Here is a 16,270-nt window from a genome sequence, read left to right as displayed (position 1 = left end):
AAATATATTGAAAAATATAAAAACAATAAAAAATTATACTTCAGATGTTAATTTAGTATCAAAAACGTAAAATATTTGAGTAGCCCAAGACATAGACAAAGATTGAAGCGCCACAGCACTGGCAAAAATTTAAATTTGCCGACTGGAATTCTTTCGGATGATTGACTTTCGGAAAATCGTCGCTCTACTGTAGTACTCCAGCAATCAATAGTTAAAATAAATCTACGTAACAATACATCACGTGATGATACTTGCCCATAGATATAGAGCAAGAATCATCACCTATTACCAATAATTTAGTAACGCATATTTGCTAGTAACTGCTGTATTTTTAACTATTTCGTTCACTAAATTATAGAAAATACTAGAATATCCGATAAAGCAATAATGCAGTTTACAACGCGTTATCATCAGAAGGGTCTGTCTTCGAATCTCGTTTACATCGTAATAAGTAATGATATAATATAAAATAACAATTAATGGTAAACTTATGGGGTCAATGCAATTAATTTTGATTTTCTTACAGAGATGTTGAAGGCCTTTGCTGAAGAAACCGTCTTATCAGATAAGTTCCTGTACGCCGCCAGGATCATGTGGGTGGGAAATGGCAGCCTGTGGAAACCACACTACTACGTAACGGCCAACCGTGCTTCTGGCAGTAGCCACCGTAGAGTAGTGTCTTCGCAGTTGTACGACAGATCCTTCAAAGAAGAACCGTGGTTAGACAAAAACTCGGTGCCTCCTCATGGCAAAGTCAAGGGGCACAGAGTGCAGCATGGCAAATGGACATCCACTTACTTCACCTGCGACGTGAAGAAGTGGCTGCTTTCCTACACTGCATTCGTCACTATTTCCCGCAGCAAGTGGAGAAGGGCCAGTCATCAAGTGGCCGAGAGGTACAATTTTTCTCTTCTTGGACTAGTCGACCCCTCCGGTCTGAACGGAATTTCCGATTACAGCGTGGTGGGTGTCGTCAGTGTCGATGTGGATGTCACAAATATGGATGTCAATCAGTGCGACAGAAGGTGGAACGAAGACAACGGACATAATCGTCTAGGAGAGATAGACATATTTTTAGGGAGCCATAAATGCGATAACGATACAAGCCAGGTGAGTGGTATGGCACATCGATCGTCTTCTTTTACTGTAGGTAAATTCTTTCTCTCTCTTTTCAGTGTATGTTCACACCTGGTCAAGGATGGGTCAGAGGAGCGTATAAGTGTAAATGTCGAGACGGTTACTATTCTGCAACTAAGAAATCCGTATTTAACGGCACGTTAGTAGAATCCGCGTGGAAAGAGAAGGGCACAATCAACAGGTGAGTGTTTTCGTGTGTACAAAACGCCGATTTCCGACAAACTAAAATTAATCGATTCATTTTACAGCCCAAGTTATGACATGTTATACGTCTGCAAACCCTGCCAGGCGGGATGCGTTACCTGCGTGGATGACTCTCCCTGTCTGTCACATTATAATTGGGCCTTCCGGTAATTAATTGTTATCCTTTATAACATTTTTTGTCACGTCTTTGAACTAACGATTTCTTTTTATAGAATTTCTCTACTGACTATCTCAATGATCTGCGTGCTGCTGACCATTGTTCTAGCATGCTATATCTACCGATATCGTAAGTTAAAGGTCATCAAGGTAGCCAGCCCTATATTTCTCTGCATCACTTTGTTAGGTTGCGCGATCATGTATAGTGAGGTCAGTCATTTTTTCCATCTCTCAGTTCTATCGCGTTGATAAAAATAACTCTTTCCATTTTCTTCAGATGGCCGCCATATTTCCCGTTCTGGACGTATACAGTTGCATTGCCACAAAATGGACCAGGAACATGGGTTTCTGTATCACGTACAGCGCTCTGTTACTTAAGACATGGAGGTAACGTCAACATCAGTCTGTAAATGAGCAAAATTTTGTCGTTTCGGCATCCATTTAAACTCCATTTTCCTCCAGGGTGTCGTTAACTTACCGAGTTAAATCGGCTCACAAACTTAAATTGACCGACAAACAGTTGCTGCAATGGCTGTTCCCTATTCTCTTGGTGATGGCAATCTATCTAGGCACATGGACCATCTCTTCTCCCCCGGAAGCGGTCTATATCGTAGACTGGGAGGGACTGAAGTTTAAACAATGTGACTTCAATTGGTGGGACCACAGTTTGGCCATAGGTGAGTATTTTCTCATCAATTAAAAAAATTCCTCGTTGCCCACCCCGAGTTAATTTCTCTTTCTCTTAGGCGAATTCCTCTTCCTTCTCTGGGGAATTCGGGTATGTTACAACGTCCGACATGCAGAATCCTTTTTCAATGAAGCGAAACACATAAGTTGGGCCATTTATAACATCACTATCATTAATATCATCATGGTGATGATCCAGTGAGTACATTAATTCTACGTTTGAGAATAATCGTTAATTAATAACTTCTAATCATTCTATTCGCACAATTAATTTTGCTTTGTAGCGTCGTCATCCTACCACACGCAGCACCCGACATAAAGTACTTGTTTGGTTTCGTACGCACTCAGCTTAGTACAACAGTTACAATCATTCTTATCTTCGGGCCTAAAGTATGTAAAATTTTTCATTCATTTCTGAATTTTATGGCGAAATTCCTCATTCTTTAGTCATAATTACCTTTAATTATTGCATTAACAAATTATATAATAACGTAAAATCAAACATTTCTAGAATTAATGTTGTAGTTTTAATCTTATATTAATCTCAGTTAAAAAAAAATGTATATCATCTCAATTAGGTATCGCGTGATGATTCCAAAGAAGCACCGAATTTACGTTCTTCTACTTTATTTTGATTACTTTAGAACCATTAGAGGTCCATTTAATGACTTTACTGGTCTTAATGGCCACTTAGAATAGCAATGAATAAATCTGAATTTTTATTGGAGTTAATTTAACGCAGATACCTTTTGTAGTTTTCGGGTAAATAGTAGAAACCATACATTTCTAGTGTCAATTTAGTGGATCTTCTTAGAATCTCATACAATATATAATGGATCATCTTGCTCTGATAACTGATACAAACTTAATGAATTTTTATCGATTTTGAACATTTCTAGTAAATTTTTATGTCCAGTTTTATGAATTTCCTTTAATTCCCCCACCCTCATTTATTTTTTTCTGTTACGTGACAGTTTTATAGAGTGATCAAAGGAGAAGGCGATACTTGGGACAATCGGGCACGGGCAAGGGGCGTCACTGCTTCGTTTTCTCTCAACGGGGTGGGATTAGTTCACGAAGAAACTCCCGATCTCTACCAAGAGAACGAAGAATTGAAGGTAAGTTAAGAGTCAAATTCTGAGGGGGGAAGAAACTAGAACACTAAATCTTTCTCTCATTTCAGGAGGAGATCCAGAAGTTAGCGGCTCAGATAGAAGTAATGAGAATCGTCCACATGGAGATTAACAATCGTCACTTGAAGCCAAAATATGGAAGCTTCTTCAGTCAGTCCAACAGCGCCCAGAGTCCCGTGGTCAAGTCCATGTACATGAAATTCGAAAGCACGGACTCGCCCGGTTCTCGCATTTCCCCAGCTGCCGAGTTGGTCAGCGAGAGAGTATGAAAGTCGCCTTCTTTCGTTACGTCACACGAAAGGAAAAAAAGAAAATATAATAACGGGGCTTCCATTTGCACTATCATCCCCGATACAATAAAGAAAATTTAATTATATTTTACCAAAATGGCGACTTCGGCTGTTCCCTTCGGGTGGCATTCGTGTTATATCGATCTATTTTGATGTCTGGTGACTCGAGTCCAAATGTCGAGTGGGGTTTTATCTGACGTTGCGAAAGAATCGTTTCATACCCGGTTTATTCTTTTCTCTACCATCGTTATAGTAAATGGAATGTGTGCCTTCTACACGCCCCCATCCGCGACTATCGAAATGTAACGTCAGTACGGGGCCAACTAATAAAAAGAATCGTTAGATAAGAGACGGAATGGGAGGGTGACTTGGTCAAATTAGAGGTTTGAACCATTCACGAAATAGATCTGTCGTCTCGTCGTGTGTATCTGTACAATTTATTTATCGAATAAAGTGTTATAGAGTTGTTGTTTTATCGATTATTCTGTACAGGAATGGTTTAATACGGCCACATCGTCGATAGCCACGTCTCCACGCGGACCGGCTCCACGTTTCCCTTCAAAGATTATCTATTAAAAAAGTAAATTTCTTCAATTAATATGGATCAGGACATAGAAAAGAAGGTGCTAAAGATCATACCCGATAGCTAGAACCCTCCAAGAGTAGTTCTACCCTTGCAGATCTCCAGAGATCCCCCAAATTTCCCTGTTTGCTCCATAGGAAGTGCTCTTGTTCCTCAACAATCGCTAGAACCTTCAAGGTAGTTACATCCACGCCGTACATGTGGTAGTAGAAAGTCAAGCACATACTGCCAGTATTTTCCACCCTGGGTAGCATAAAACGGGCTCTTTCACCTTCCATTCTGGGAAAAGACGTTTCTATATACAAGTAAATACCTACGAAATATAAGACAACACTTTATGAGAGCCAACACAATGGCATCAAGAGGTTTATCGTACGAGTCGAGAGTTTGCTTGTCAAGCACCGTATATATATAGACTGAAATGATTCCCTACAAAAGTTTATCGATCGTGTGTTTCGTAATCTGACGAAACCAAATCTCTCCTCCGCATTTAACAGAACTCTCGGAAGCATCGTTGTGCTTCCAGAAAGGCTCGTTTTCTAATAGAAAACGAGCCTTTCTAGAAACGCCTCGTAAACTTTCCATGGTTTACGGAGCGAGAAAGTCAAAGATTCGGGGGAAACGAGCGTCTTCTAGGGACAAATCAAGGTCACCTCTAGGTATTGACCGCGCATCCAGGTAGCTTACTCTATTCTTAGTGTTTGCAATCTTTCGCTACACACTCTAGCTATTAATTTGTTTCTAAGAATATCCACAGTTTATACTCGTATATCCACGTAACAGATAATGCATACTTATCAATATTTGTAGGATTCACAGGATATACATTTCGAGTAAGCGTATAAGTGACACATTTTACATTAATATTACGACATAACGTGTAAGACCCATACTAAAAACTCGTTGACAATTCGCAGGATTTACATCATTGTTAATTTTAAATAAGATTTATCCTGTAAATCCTGTAGGATTATATAACCTACAATATTATGTAGCTTACATTATTTACGTAATTTTAAGATTGAATTGTATGTCCAGGAGTCGGCATCGAGCTAAATAAAATGCCATGTGTCACGTATGTGCACTTCACAATCTACTTCACAATCCTCGGGGCATACAATTCGATTTAACACAATTATGGCAGAAATTTTCAATTAATTGAAAATTTCTGCCATCATTTGTCATATGATTTTGCATCAAATTCGAAGAATTCTTTTTTAAAATGGCATTTTTAAAGTTGTAAATCGTAACTCACCCTCTTCGGTTCCAAAAGTATGGTCTACACTCGGACCTGTGGCATAACTGGGAGTGTCACCATAATCTCTTTGCCAATAGAAATCACCGTTAATTTCATCATTCTCGCCACACAAATAATCTTCGAAATTGCACCAGAAGATGGCAAATTCGGGAACTGCCAAACAAATGCAATCTGTAGCTTAACCTAGTTCTAAGCAATTGGTACATTTGTCAACATACCAATAGTGGGAGGAGGAGGAAGAGGTGTTTCTATTTCGATCCTTTCGTGTTCAAATTCCTCAGGACAGTCCTCAAATATGACATCATCTAAAGCTATATCGCTGCTGGCCGTCCAACCCAGAATGACTTCGAAAACAATCTGTAACCATACCATCCTGAAATCTCCAAAATCTGAAAATGGCATCGAAGTGACTTACCTGAATTGGTAATCCTTCTGAAGGGAAAGCTAACTTTAAAAGGATCCATTCCGGTCCTTGGTTCCCACCGATACTCCATATTTGGACATCGAATCGGTTGTAGAATCTGGCATAAACTGACAACTGGCCCATATCAGGGCCCCACATATAGTAGTAAGCTGTCAAGCACACCATCTGGCCGGAAGGGTGAAAAGTTGGTGTAACAATTCTGGCTCTCTTCCCTTCAGTAGGAAACTCAGAAGAATCCACAAATATATAATGACCTGTGTACAAAATAATACTATTAATGAAGCTGGCAACACTTCAAACATTTCCAAAGTTATTACAGCTGAAAGGGTGCATATCATGGATATGAATTTCGATAAGTTATAAAAGAAGACAGTAAAACTTTTATGAGTTTATTACGTGAGTAGTAATATATGTAATCAATTCAAAACTACGGTCGATACGAATAATGAATTACAGTCGACCTCCCTATAACACTGTTGATTTTTCCGTTTTATATGAATTCCACGTTGTACGAGTCACTTAGATTTTACAAATACGTGTGCCGGGCTGTGAACGGCTCACGTATTTGTAAAATCTAAGTGACTCGTACAAAAATTACTTTTTAATAAAACTCATTTCTTACAGCACGAATTTATTATATACAGTACTGAACCCACACACTAATTAGGCTACAATAACAACTTATGGAACAAGTCTGAAGATTCCATTAGTTTGTGTAATTTTAGAAGTCAGTTTAAAAAGAAACAAAAGATGATGGAAGAGAAAGTTACCTGTCGTTGTTTCGCTGCTATGATCGACCATAGGACCAGTATCGGGGGAGGAAGTGGGGCCGCTGTTTCTCCTCCACTCGATGTCATTTCCTTGGTGATTCGCCCAACCGCAAATATCTTCACTGAAGTTACAAGAGTGACCATCATATAAGTCTGTGGGGCGGAAGAAAAGCAATTAACGGAGGAAAAGAGCGTCGAACGTTGTAGAATTTCCACTCACGATAACATTCCGGATGCATTCCGGACCAAATTCCATCGAATCTACAGAAGCTGTACCAAGATCCGACTAAGAAGAAACCTTCGTCACAACCGAACTGCACAGTCTTACCGACTGAATAGTCCTCCCCGATGACAAATCCATCATGGACGACTTCAGGAGGTGGACAACTCTCTATTTCTATATAAATATTTCACTATTAGAAAGTAAACTAAACCATACTTTTAGCTTAGGATTCTCCATCTTTCTAAAAATAGATATTCGGTCACGGGTTTTTCCAACTTTTTATCGATCGTAATACATTTTTAGGACTATACCATCATTCCCTCCATCTTTAATCCAACAGCGCTATGACCGAAAAGGATTTTTAGAAACGAGAATCGATCGAACGAATTTATTTCCGGTTCAACTAGTAAAGTATCTCACCGCATTTATAACGTCTATTTATTCTGAGTATATCTAATGGACTTAGTCCTTTTCGTTGACCTATAACCTCTTCGTATTCGGGATTCAACGGAGTGATAGTGTTTTCTGTATCATCTATGGCAAACATTTTAGGTCCATAATGAAGTATGGATGCGTAATCATATTCCAAATTCTGCAGATCTGATATGTCTTTCTCTTTTTTCTTAAAATTGATGAAATATTCTAAACAGAAAAATATGCAAATTAGATGGAGACGTTCCAACTTTTCTGTATTCATTATTATTTTTTTCGATCTGAAGACTTATTAACTGATTGAAGATTATGTAAAGCAAATACAACAAAAGTATAACCCACTAGGTATAATGTTATCTTCGTGAATTTTAACGTAATCATCTCTGTCATAGCGATTTTGTTCGTGCCAATAACCTAGAGCGTGCAATAATTCGTGAATAGCAATTCCGGTTCCATCCGCCAGACATAGAGGATGTAATGATAAAATTTGTCGTCCTCCTATTCTTCCCACAAAAGAAAAACAACTGCAAAATTTAAAACGTAATTATTTTTTTTTATAATTTAAAAAGTAACAATATATAATAGGAATGTTGCACAATCCACCCTCTGCCATCTTGGATATCGATGTAATCAACTTCGTCTTCTCGTTCTTTAAACGTCAAGCACGACATTTCTTCAATTCTCATCATGGCTTCCAGGATGATATTTTTGTCCTCATCACCTTTACATATAATTTTTTTTTTATTTTTAAAGAAAATTATTTGTAATTTTAATATAAGAATGAATAAACTTTACTGTAATGAGGAGCGAATGTGTAAGGAACGATCCTATTAGTCCACATTCTATATTTATCAAGAGGAGCGACTAACCACATAGGCTAGAACAAAATAATATTTTTAAAATATAAAAATAAAATAAAATAAAATAAATAAATAACTTACTCGAAGAGGGTCGCATAATACATCACCCTCCATCAAACACACATTTGAAACACCTAAAATATATAAATTATTATTTTTTTTTTAATTTTTTTTTTTTATCCACACAAGTTCGAAAATGATACAAACCCAAATTCTCTTCTAGACGAGAGGAATGTTGGCTTAAAGATTGCGACTGTTAAAAATTTATTTAGAATTTTAAGTCTTGAAATGTTTGTTAGACACTGAGAAAATGCTTACCTTTTTGTTTTGAGCCAGAAAAGTCAAAAATATAATTTTGATTGACCAGTAACGCATAATCTCACTTTTACGACCAGAAGCCAGACTAATATTGTATTTTATCCTCTTATCTCCTATTCTATATATTCTTTAACACAGAACAATAGAAAATTTACAGTTGTAAATTCACTTTTATCTCATTTACGTATTATTTTATGCGTACATTCCGTCAAACAAAGCTACTCTCTAACACAATTTCATATTGTCAACATTTATTAATGTATATTTTTATGTAATTAGAAATTGTTTTAATGGATTTTATAAACCGAAAAATTCATTTTTTATTGTTTCGCATTAAAAAAAATGCCCGTTAATTTAACGACAAGTGTAATCGATTATCTTTTTCTTTTACGTCTAAGTTAGAAATAACTTAACGACCGTTAATGACGTCACTTAACAGAACTTTTAATTAATACACAACGTTCGTTTTATTTTCTTGTCAACGTTTATACAGAAATTTATTAAAGAAACGTTTGTTTTGAGAAAGACCTCTTATATTTTATGTCAAAATCCGGCTCGGATTGCATAAAATATAATTGGCAAACAATACATTTTTATATTCTTTAAGAGATAATGTATAGTCGACCCCTTATAACACTGTTGATAATTCCGTTTTATATGAATTCCATGTTGTACGAGTCGCTTAGATTTTACAAATACGTGTGCCGGGCTGTGAACGGCTCATGTATTTATAAAATCTAAGTGACTCGTACAACATGGAATTCATATAAAACGGAATTATCAAAAGTGTTATAGGGGGGTCGACTGGTATATTGTAATGCCAAGTAAAAACATTCTTGTGGCAGTTTAATTTTATTTACAGTACATACAAGTCAAACAACAGCTTAAGATCTGAAAGGATGAGACCCTTTTTATTATTTACTGAAAGGGAAAGACCTCTTTTATGCTATGTTAGCATATATCAATATTAGAATGAATCAAAAATCAATTAACCGAGATGGATTTTTAAAACTATATCTCAGTTAACTAACTTTTGGAAACTTAATTTTTTATATATGTTAGAAATGGAAGAAAATCCATAAGTATTTCTGTTAAAATATTAAATAATAATAATAATATAATCTATGCTTTATCAGACATTAAATTTATTATAAAACGTATTTAAATAGTTTCTTGTCATCATCTACTAAATTCACTTTTATGGAAATAATAGGTGAATGTCGTTAGCCGAATTCAATTAACTGATTCAGCATAAAGGGAATCGTGAATTACTTCCGTAATTCATGAGAATTGATACGTGAATTGGTATGTAAATTCGAACGTGATCGACAGAATTCATCGTATTGTATAATGAAGAAATGCATTCGTCACTCCAAGCGATTTAGCATCACTTTTAATAAACCCCATTTTCCCCCATAAGATCATTATTTGACGGAGGGAAAAGCCTCGTGTTTTATACCTTAGAACCGCAAAAAATCTAAACCCGACCCTGTCTAAAACTAAATTCTATGCAGAAATTCATCAACCTATATTCAATTTATGTAGTTTATATGGTGAAGAAGAAATAAAGATTGAAGAAAATACGGATAACTTCATAATAATCAAGGGGTTGTTCCGGTAAATGTAATCTTATTCCCATTTGCATAATTTCTTTGCTAGTAAACATGTCTTTCTCTTTCGTTTTCCACGGATATTTATAATTGACAAGAAAATTGCTTTTCTAAGAAATCGAATGAAGAAAAAATACAAAAAAAAAATTGAATTTTTCGTCGGCTTGTGTCATAAAAAAAATTGAATAAATAAAATTTAAACATGCACTAAATATTTTTGCTTTTAAATGCGACAAATTAGCATAAGAGCACGAGAGACGAGTGTAAGAGAGGATGTAGAGCAGCTGACATTAATCCATTCTTTATATAAGGAATTGGCAGTTTTATTTGAAATTGTGCATTTTATATTATAAACTCGTTTATTCGGATCCGGATACAAGCACGGCCATGTTTTATTTTATTTATTTTTTATTACATATAAGTTTAACACCAGATGTTTACCGTTATATTAAATTGAGGCACTTGTATCAGTGGCGACACCTGCACTCGAGAGACGTAACCATACAATATTTCGCTGTGTGATCTTTTCTTATAAATAAATGTTACGTATTATCTTTATTAGTTATAGTAGCGCCTTATAGCTTCATAAGACCTAGGCAAATTTGAAAAAAAAAAATTAGGGGCCCCATGTACAGTACAGTGTTGACTCTTCAAAAGGGGAGTTTTCGGAGAATATTTCCTTATAAAAGATTGGTTTAGGGTCCATGGTTTCTGCCCTTTATGCTTATAGGATAACACGTTACTGTTGAGTAATAAGAGTATTCTCAGTAGTTCAAATTTTCGTTTATTGGATCCGAATTGTAACTAATTGTGAATATATTTTAAAACTCTTTCCGTCTTATAGGCACCAATTGAGCCTCTTTAGCAAACCCATTACGGGTTAAGCCAGGCCCACAATGGGACGACCGGGTGATGAGAAACGGGACATATCTAGGACGGACAATACACAAAATTCCCGGGTTTACTGCCGGAATTCGATCCCGGATCCACACAACCAACACACGCAGATGCTTTTACTCTCTCGACTATCTGGCCGCGAATACATATTACACTTACATACTGACAACGCCTTGTTTCTATGTATGGATTTATATAAGTGGTGATATATTGTGCAAAGGTATTCTTTTTATTAAAAAAAAAAAAAAAGTTGGCATCATGCTGGCTGTCGGTCGCACTTCTTTGGCAGTGGAAAGACACGAGCTTCCATTTCATGCTTGGTTTCTGGATCGAGATGATAACACCACCATCAGTTGTGGCTGTACGATCCAGAAATGCTCTTCTGAATATAGATTGAAATGCATATCTTTTGATAAATGAGATTTTTCTCCGCGACAATGTGCGACTTAATGTCGCAAAATCCAGCTCGACACCCAAGAAGCTTAAACGGAGGGCTTAGCCATCTGCCACGCAGTCCCGATTTGTCACAGTGCCATTTCACTTTCGATTCTCTCAAAAAGGCAAAGAAAAGCGTTTCATAACGAACACGAATCTCACAAATCTCCTTCCATGAAGCCGAAATTAAAAAAAAAAAAAAAAGATAAGGGGGAATTGTAGTTTTGGTATGCTTTAATTCACAAATAATCAGTGCAATATGACAAACTTTGGTCCATTTTCATGACTTTCCCCAATATTCAGAAATCAAATCTTAACTCTTCGTTCTTCAATAAGCGATTGATAATTTGCAAACGCCATCTCTGAAAAACGTTTAGTGCTAATTTCAATTATCTCATAAGCTATCGCTCTACCGTCGGTTCTAGCGAAGATCTCATTTGTCATCATAATAAATGACTGAGAATTTTATCAATGAAACGAACTTAAATAACACAACACTTTACCGAAATATCATTTATAACTGAAAACGGGAGTATAAGGCCTGAACATTGCGTCATCATCCCAAGTATTAAGAGCTTATAATAAAGAAAAATCCAATTTTCAACGTATAAGAATAGCGATTGGTTTTCTTATAACGTTATTGAATCGATATTTTCATTTCGTTAGAGACTCATCAGTGCCCGAGCGGATAAAACTACTCAACATTGGTTGTGGGTTCACGCCCGATCAACTGAGGCCACGTGTAATTTCCCGGGTTTTTTCTTTTCATTTCTAACATCTAGTTTCTCAAAATCCTCCCGAGAGGAACTCCGTTGGCAGTTGTTATCTGTTGCACTACCATATCCCATCTAACCATTACGTTATCTCAATGATTTCAAGTCACATAAGATACCGAGTTCACGAATTAGCTTTTAGATCANACTGCAACGAAAGCAAAAAAAAAAAACCTTAGGAAATGTCGTTAAAACCCGGGAATTTACAAAAAATTCGTCAACCTATATCACCTCATATTGCAGGTAAGCTTCCTTCTCGGCAAACTCGTGCACGTGTCTGGATTTGGCACCGCGATCGGGTGCGCGCGACAAATGCTCTTCTAATTCCTTTTCCAATCTGGCGATGTTGTCTTCTTGATCTTGTAGCTGCTCCCTCTGCAAATATTCAAAGAAATTAAATTCTAGTTTAAGTGGTGATGCAAAATGTTTAGTCTAAAAAATTGTATTCTGCAAAATTCAAGGAAGTCTTATTTCGATTAAAATCTACAAATCCGTGACATACATACCATCAGACAGACACCACCATTTAGCGCTTAAATTTTCTCAATAGGTATATATGTTAATTTTATTCTTCTAATCAGAGATGGTGGTTCTTATTTACTTCCAACAAGGATTTACTTTTATGATTATTATTGTTATTATTGAGCATAGATAATGCTTTATTTGGATCAAAGCTTATATTTTGTGTCTATCCAAACGTAAGAAAACAAAAATAATGTTTTCAATTCTTTTAAAAACTTTTCCAGAAATATATAATGTCAAAATTATCATTTAAAAATGTGCATTTAGTTTATGATGTCATAAATTTTATCCCAAGTTTATCATCACAGGACGCTAGTGGGACTATTTTTGTCTAAATCTCAAAAACATTTATTAAAAAAGATCAATGAAATAAATAATCTGTAATATTAATTTAAGAAAAAGAAACAGTTAGTTTTTGAAATTTTATTACTTAAAAATTATTGTTTTTAACACTTGTTTCTTTAATACATTGGATGCTATCAAAAACTAAATGGCCCAGACGCTACTCTATATATGTTTATATTTTATGTATACGTTCATACTATGGTATATAAACATACAGTAATCTAAATCTGTTTAATAATTTTCGTCCATGACGGCATATTGGCAGATTTTTAATATAAATTTTCTCCGTTTTTATGTATGATACATTCTGTAAAATAAATTCATTTTTATATTTTTATGTATTGGCACTTTTTATGTACACTAAGAAATGCGGCCCAATGCCGCCAACCCAATTCGAATTGAACAGACGTCACACTATGTTCGAGTCGACGTTTTGTGTGGCTGAATATATATATATATATATATTTAAAAAAATAACATAAATAAATAGAAAAGAAATTGAAAGGAAGAACCGAGTGGTGGGTGAGGGGAAAACGCGCATTTCTCCCCACATTTCGAGAGTAAAATCGGTTTAAGAAAAGTAGTTGCGGAGAGGGAGCGACGTCGCGAATTAAACCCGGTTTTAACACTTTTCCGGGTGGCCAAATTTTGTATTTACTTCTGTTGCATACGCGCACCCCGATATTGCATCAGTCCCGACCGACGCTGTCGTTTCGATCGGTACGGAGTAACATTGCATAAGTACAACAAATAATAGAAAACGAGAAGACGATCGCGAGGCGATGGCGCGACGTTGAACTTAAAAAAAATTCCGCCGTGTTTTTTTTTGTGTTTGTTTTATAAATACGTCGATATAACGCTTTCGGACGCCGCTTCAATAGCTGCAGAAACTGCGTAAAGTCTCGCACAGAACGGAGAATCTTCCCCGGTGAAAGGGGCCGAAACGGCCGCGCGCACGGAGCAAAAAAACATGACGCTCCGTTTTATTTCCGAGTATAAAATGGAACGCGCTAAACTACTTTTTACAAAAAAAATTCGACCAGCCATCGGGCCGACCTCGACTCCCGCATACGTCCAGATATGTTTAGTAAATTTTGCACAGAAATCCTTTCGCCACAACATTGTTGCGTGGCGCTCTCCCTATCGCCAGCCTGATAAACATGGCGCGGGAAACCGAAACGGAACGTCCAAACAGGTGGCGTGGAAATTTTATATTTCTACTTATTGGCACTTTACGATCGGCTGGGGCCGCACGAAACGGCGAAAAACATTCGCCGGAGTTCAGTTTTCTGTTTTTGTTTTTATAACTAGATGAGCATAGTGTAATTTATTAAACCGCCCACGACCGCGCGCGGAATCGCGCGACGGAGGCGACGTGCGCTACACGCAACCCTCGCCGGTACTGTTCTTGTAAATTGCCGCCCGGTAGCTGAATCGGTCCGACAGACTCCTCTTGACCTCGTGGGTCAAATCGGGGAGGATCGAGGGCGGATGGTCGTAGCTATTAGGCAGAGTTCGCTCGTTCTTCTCCACTGGTTCGTCTACTTCTCCTATGGACGTCTCCACCAGGGGAGGTTCCAACTCCGGATACTGCGCCAATTTCGATCGCTGCAAGAAGGCGTAGGTCCTGTACCTTTTCAACTGCAACGAAAGCAAAAAAAAAAAACCTTAGGAAATGTCGTTAAAACCCGGGAATTTACAAAAAATTCGTCAACCTATATCACCTCATATTGCAGGTAAGCTTCCTTCTCGGCAAACTCGTGCACGTGTCTGGATTTGGCACCGCGATCGGGTGCGCGCGACAAATGCTCTTCTAATTCCTTTTCCAATCTGGCGATGTTGTCTTCTTGATCTTGTAGCTGCTCCCTCTGCAAATATTCAAAGAAATTAAATTCTAGTTTAAGTGGTGATGCAAAATGTTTAGTCTAAAAAATTGCTCTGTATTCTGCAAAATTCAAGGAAGTCTTATTTCGATTAAAATCTACAAATCCGTGACATACATACCATCAGACAGACACCACCATTTAGCGCTTAAATTTTCTCAATAGGTATATATGTTAATTTTATTCTTCTAATCAGAGATGGTGGTTCTTATTTACTTCCAACAAGGATTTACTTTTATGATTATTATTGTTATTATTGAGCATAGATAATGCTTTATTTGGATCAAAGCTTATATTTTGTGTCTATCCAAACGTAAGAAAACAAAAATAATGTTTTCAATTCTTTTAAAAACTTTTCCAGAAATATATAATGTCAAAATTATCATTTAAAAATGTGCATTTAGTTTATGATGTCATAAATTTTATCCCAAGTTTATCATCACAGGACGCTAGTGGGACTATTTTTGTCTAAATCTCAAAAACATTTATTAAAAAAGATCAATGAAATAAATAATCTGTAATATTAATTTAAGAAAAAGAAACAGTTAGTTTTTGAAATTTTATTACTTAAAAATTATTGTTTTTAACACTTGTTTCTTTAATACATTGGATGCTATCAAAAACTAAATGGCCCAGACACTACTCAATCTCTGAGAGGTTGTTTTGTCACTTAGCTGAATTGTTTGTTTCCTCCTTGACATACTTTCTCCATATTTAACAAAGCATTTTCTTTTTATATGTATTATTTCAGTATGCTAATTTATTTCACGTAACATCCAGTGTTGTTAAGATTAGATTATTTGAAATGCAAATATTTTTGATTGTGTAAAGTTCAAAATATGCTGAAATTTTTAAATCATACTTAAATAAATAACTGAGAGATTAGAAAACTTTTGTTTGTAACTTGGAAAAGTAACTGTTCCACAATAACTGATAATATAATCATGTATACTGTATTTAGAGACTTTTTCAAAAACAGAAATATCTGTAAAAAAAAGTATACAGTAGAACCTCGATTATCCGGACTAATGAGGGATGAAGGTAGTCCGGATAAGGAAAAATCCGGATAATCGAAACAAATACTTTAATTTGTCTTTTAAAGATAATACAACACGTTTTCTTTTCGATGACATATCGGTAATATTAAAAGTAAATACTGTATTTAAACCGTGATCAAATTTTCAAGAAACAAACGTTCGTATTGAATTTGAACCTCTACTGACTAACACTAACAGACTACCTATTGTTTAAAAGGTCCTCTGGTGGCGCAAGAAGACGGATTTTATAAAATAAAAAGCAGTTGAAACTGCATTTTTATGAATAAAAATTT

At 36.2% G+C, this 16,270-nt stretch overlaps 3 protein-coding genes across 9 annotated transcripts in view; 1 reads left to right on the top strand and 2 right to left on the bottom strand.

The window, feature by feature from the left end:
• The window catches only part of LOC111637516 (probable G-protein coupled receptor CG31760), a 17,408-nt gene extending 13,321 nt beyond the window's left edge, over positions 1-4,087 (top strand). The window contains exons 3-13 of one of the 2 annotated variants that reach the window (XM_023383023.1): positions 527-896; positions 960-1,110; positions 1,176-1,318; positions 1,386-1,487; positions 1,554-1,707; positions 1,775-1,884; positions 1,960-2,174; positions 2,244-2,382; positions 2,469-2,574; positions 3,159-3,302; positions 3,368-4,087. In XM_023383023.1, the coding sequence (XP_023238791.1) occupies positions 527-896; positions 960-1,110; positions 1,176-1,318; positions 1,386-1,487; positions 1,554-1,707; positions 1,775-1,884; positions 1,960-2,174; positions 2,244-2,382; positions 2,469-2,574; positions 3,159-3,302; positions 3,368-3,586 (1,853 nt within the window). In that variant the 3' untranslated portion in view covers positions 3,587-4,087. Of the gene's footprint in view, positions 1-526; positions 1,111-1,175; positions 1,319-1,385; positions 1,488-1,553; positions 1,708-1,774; positions 1,885-1,959; positions 2,175-2,243; positions 2,383-2,468; positions 2,575-3,158; positions 3,303-3,367 lie in introns of both variants that reach the window. The other variant, XM_023383022.1, reaches the window with a different exon arrangement.
• Positions 4,049-8,584, bottom strand: LOC111637517 (MAM and LDL-receptor class A domain-containing protein 1-like). The gene is made up of 14 exons (XM_023383024.1): positions 8,476-8,584; positions 8,365-8,410; positions 8,239-8,291; positions 8,093-8,174; positions 7,901-8,018; positions 7,640-7,821; positions 7,286-7,507; positions 6,863-7,039; positions 6,643-6,795; positions 5,864-6,126; positions 5,667-5,805; positions 5,446-5,601; positions 4,247-4,503; positions 4,049-4,176 (listed from the first exon to the last, which is right to left on the bottom strand). Exons 1-14 carry the CDS (start codon positions 8,530-8,532, stop codon positions 4,087-4,089), a joined length of 1,995 nt encoding a protein of 664 aa, XP_023238792.1. The 5' UTR covers positions 8,533-8,584; the 3' UTR covers positions 4,049-4,086.
• A 5,300-nt stretch (positions 8,585-13,884) lies between these two features.
• The window catches only part of LOC111637510 (PH and SEC7 domain-containing protein 2-like), a 62,653-nt gene continuing 60,267 nt past the window's right edge, over positions 13,885-16,270 (bottom strand). For all 6 annotated transcript variants that reach the window (XM_023383010.1, XM_023383015.1, XM_023383014.1 and 3 more), the window contains 2 exons: positions 14,782-14,925; positions 13,885-14,698 (listed from right to left, as the gene is read on the bottom strand). In XM_023383010.1, coding sequence (XP_023238778.1) covers positions 14,438-14,698; positions 14,782-14,925 — 405 coding nt within the window. In that variant the 3' untranslated portion in view covers positions 13,885-14,437. The remainder of the gene's footprint in view (positions 14,699-14,781; positions 14,926-16,270) is intronic.

This window comes from Centruroides sculpturatus, unplaced genomic scaffold, assembly GCF_000671375.1.
Source record: "Centruroides sculpturatus isolate CEXI.00-Female unplaced genomic scaffold, Cexi_2.0 scaffold824, whole genome shotgun sequence".
NCBI lineage: Eukaryota > Metazoa > Arthropoda > Arachnida > Scorpiones > Buthidae > Centruroides > Centruroides sculpturatus.
The sequence above is the reverse complement of the archived record's forward strand: the minus strand, read 5'-3'. Positions and strand labels throughout refer to the sequence as shown.

Coding starts and splice junctions, on each gene's coding strand:
- LOC111637517 (XM_023383024.1), bottom strand. CDS start 8,532: ATGCGTTACTGGTCAATCAAAATTATATTTTTGACTTTTCTGGCTCAA. Junction 8,175..8,238: donor TATTATGCGACCCTCTTCGA/GTAAGTTATTTA, acceptor ATTTTGTTCTAG/CCTATGTGGTTAGTCGCTCC. Junction 8,019..8,092: donor CACATTCGCTCCTCATTACA/GTAAAGTTTATT, acceptor TTATATGTAAAG/GTGATGAGGACAAAAATATC.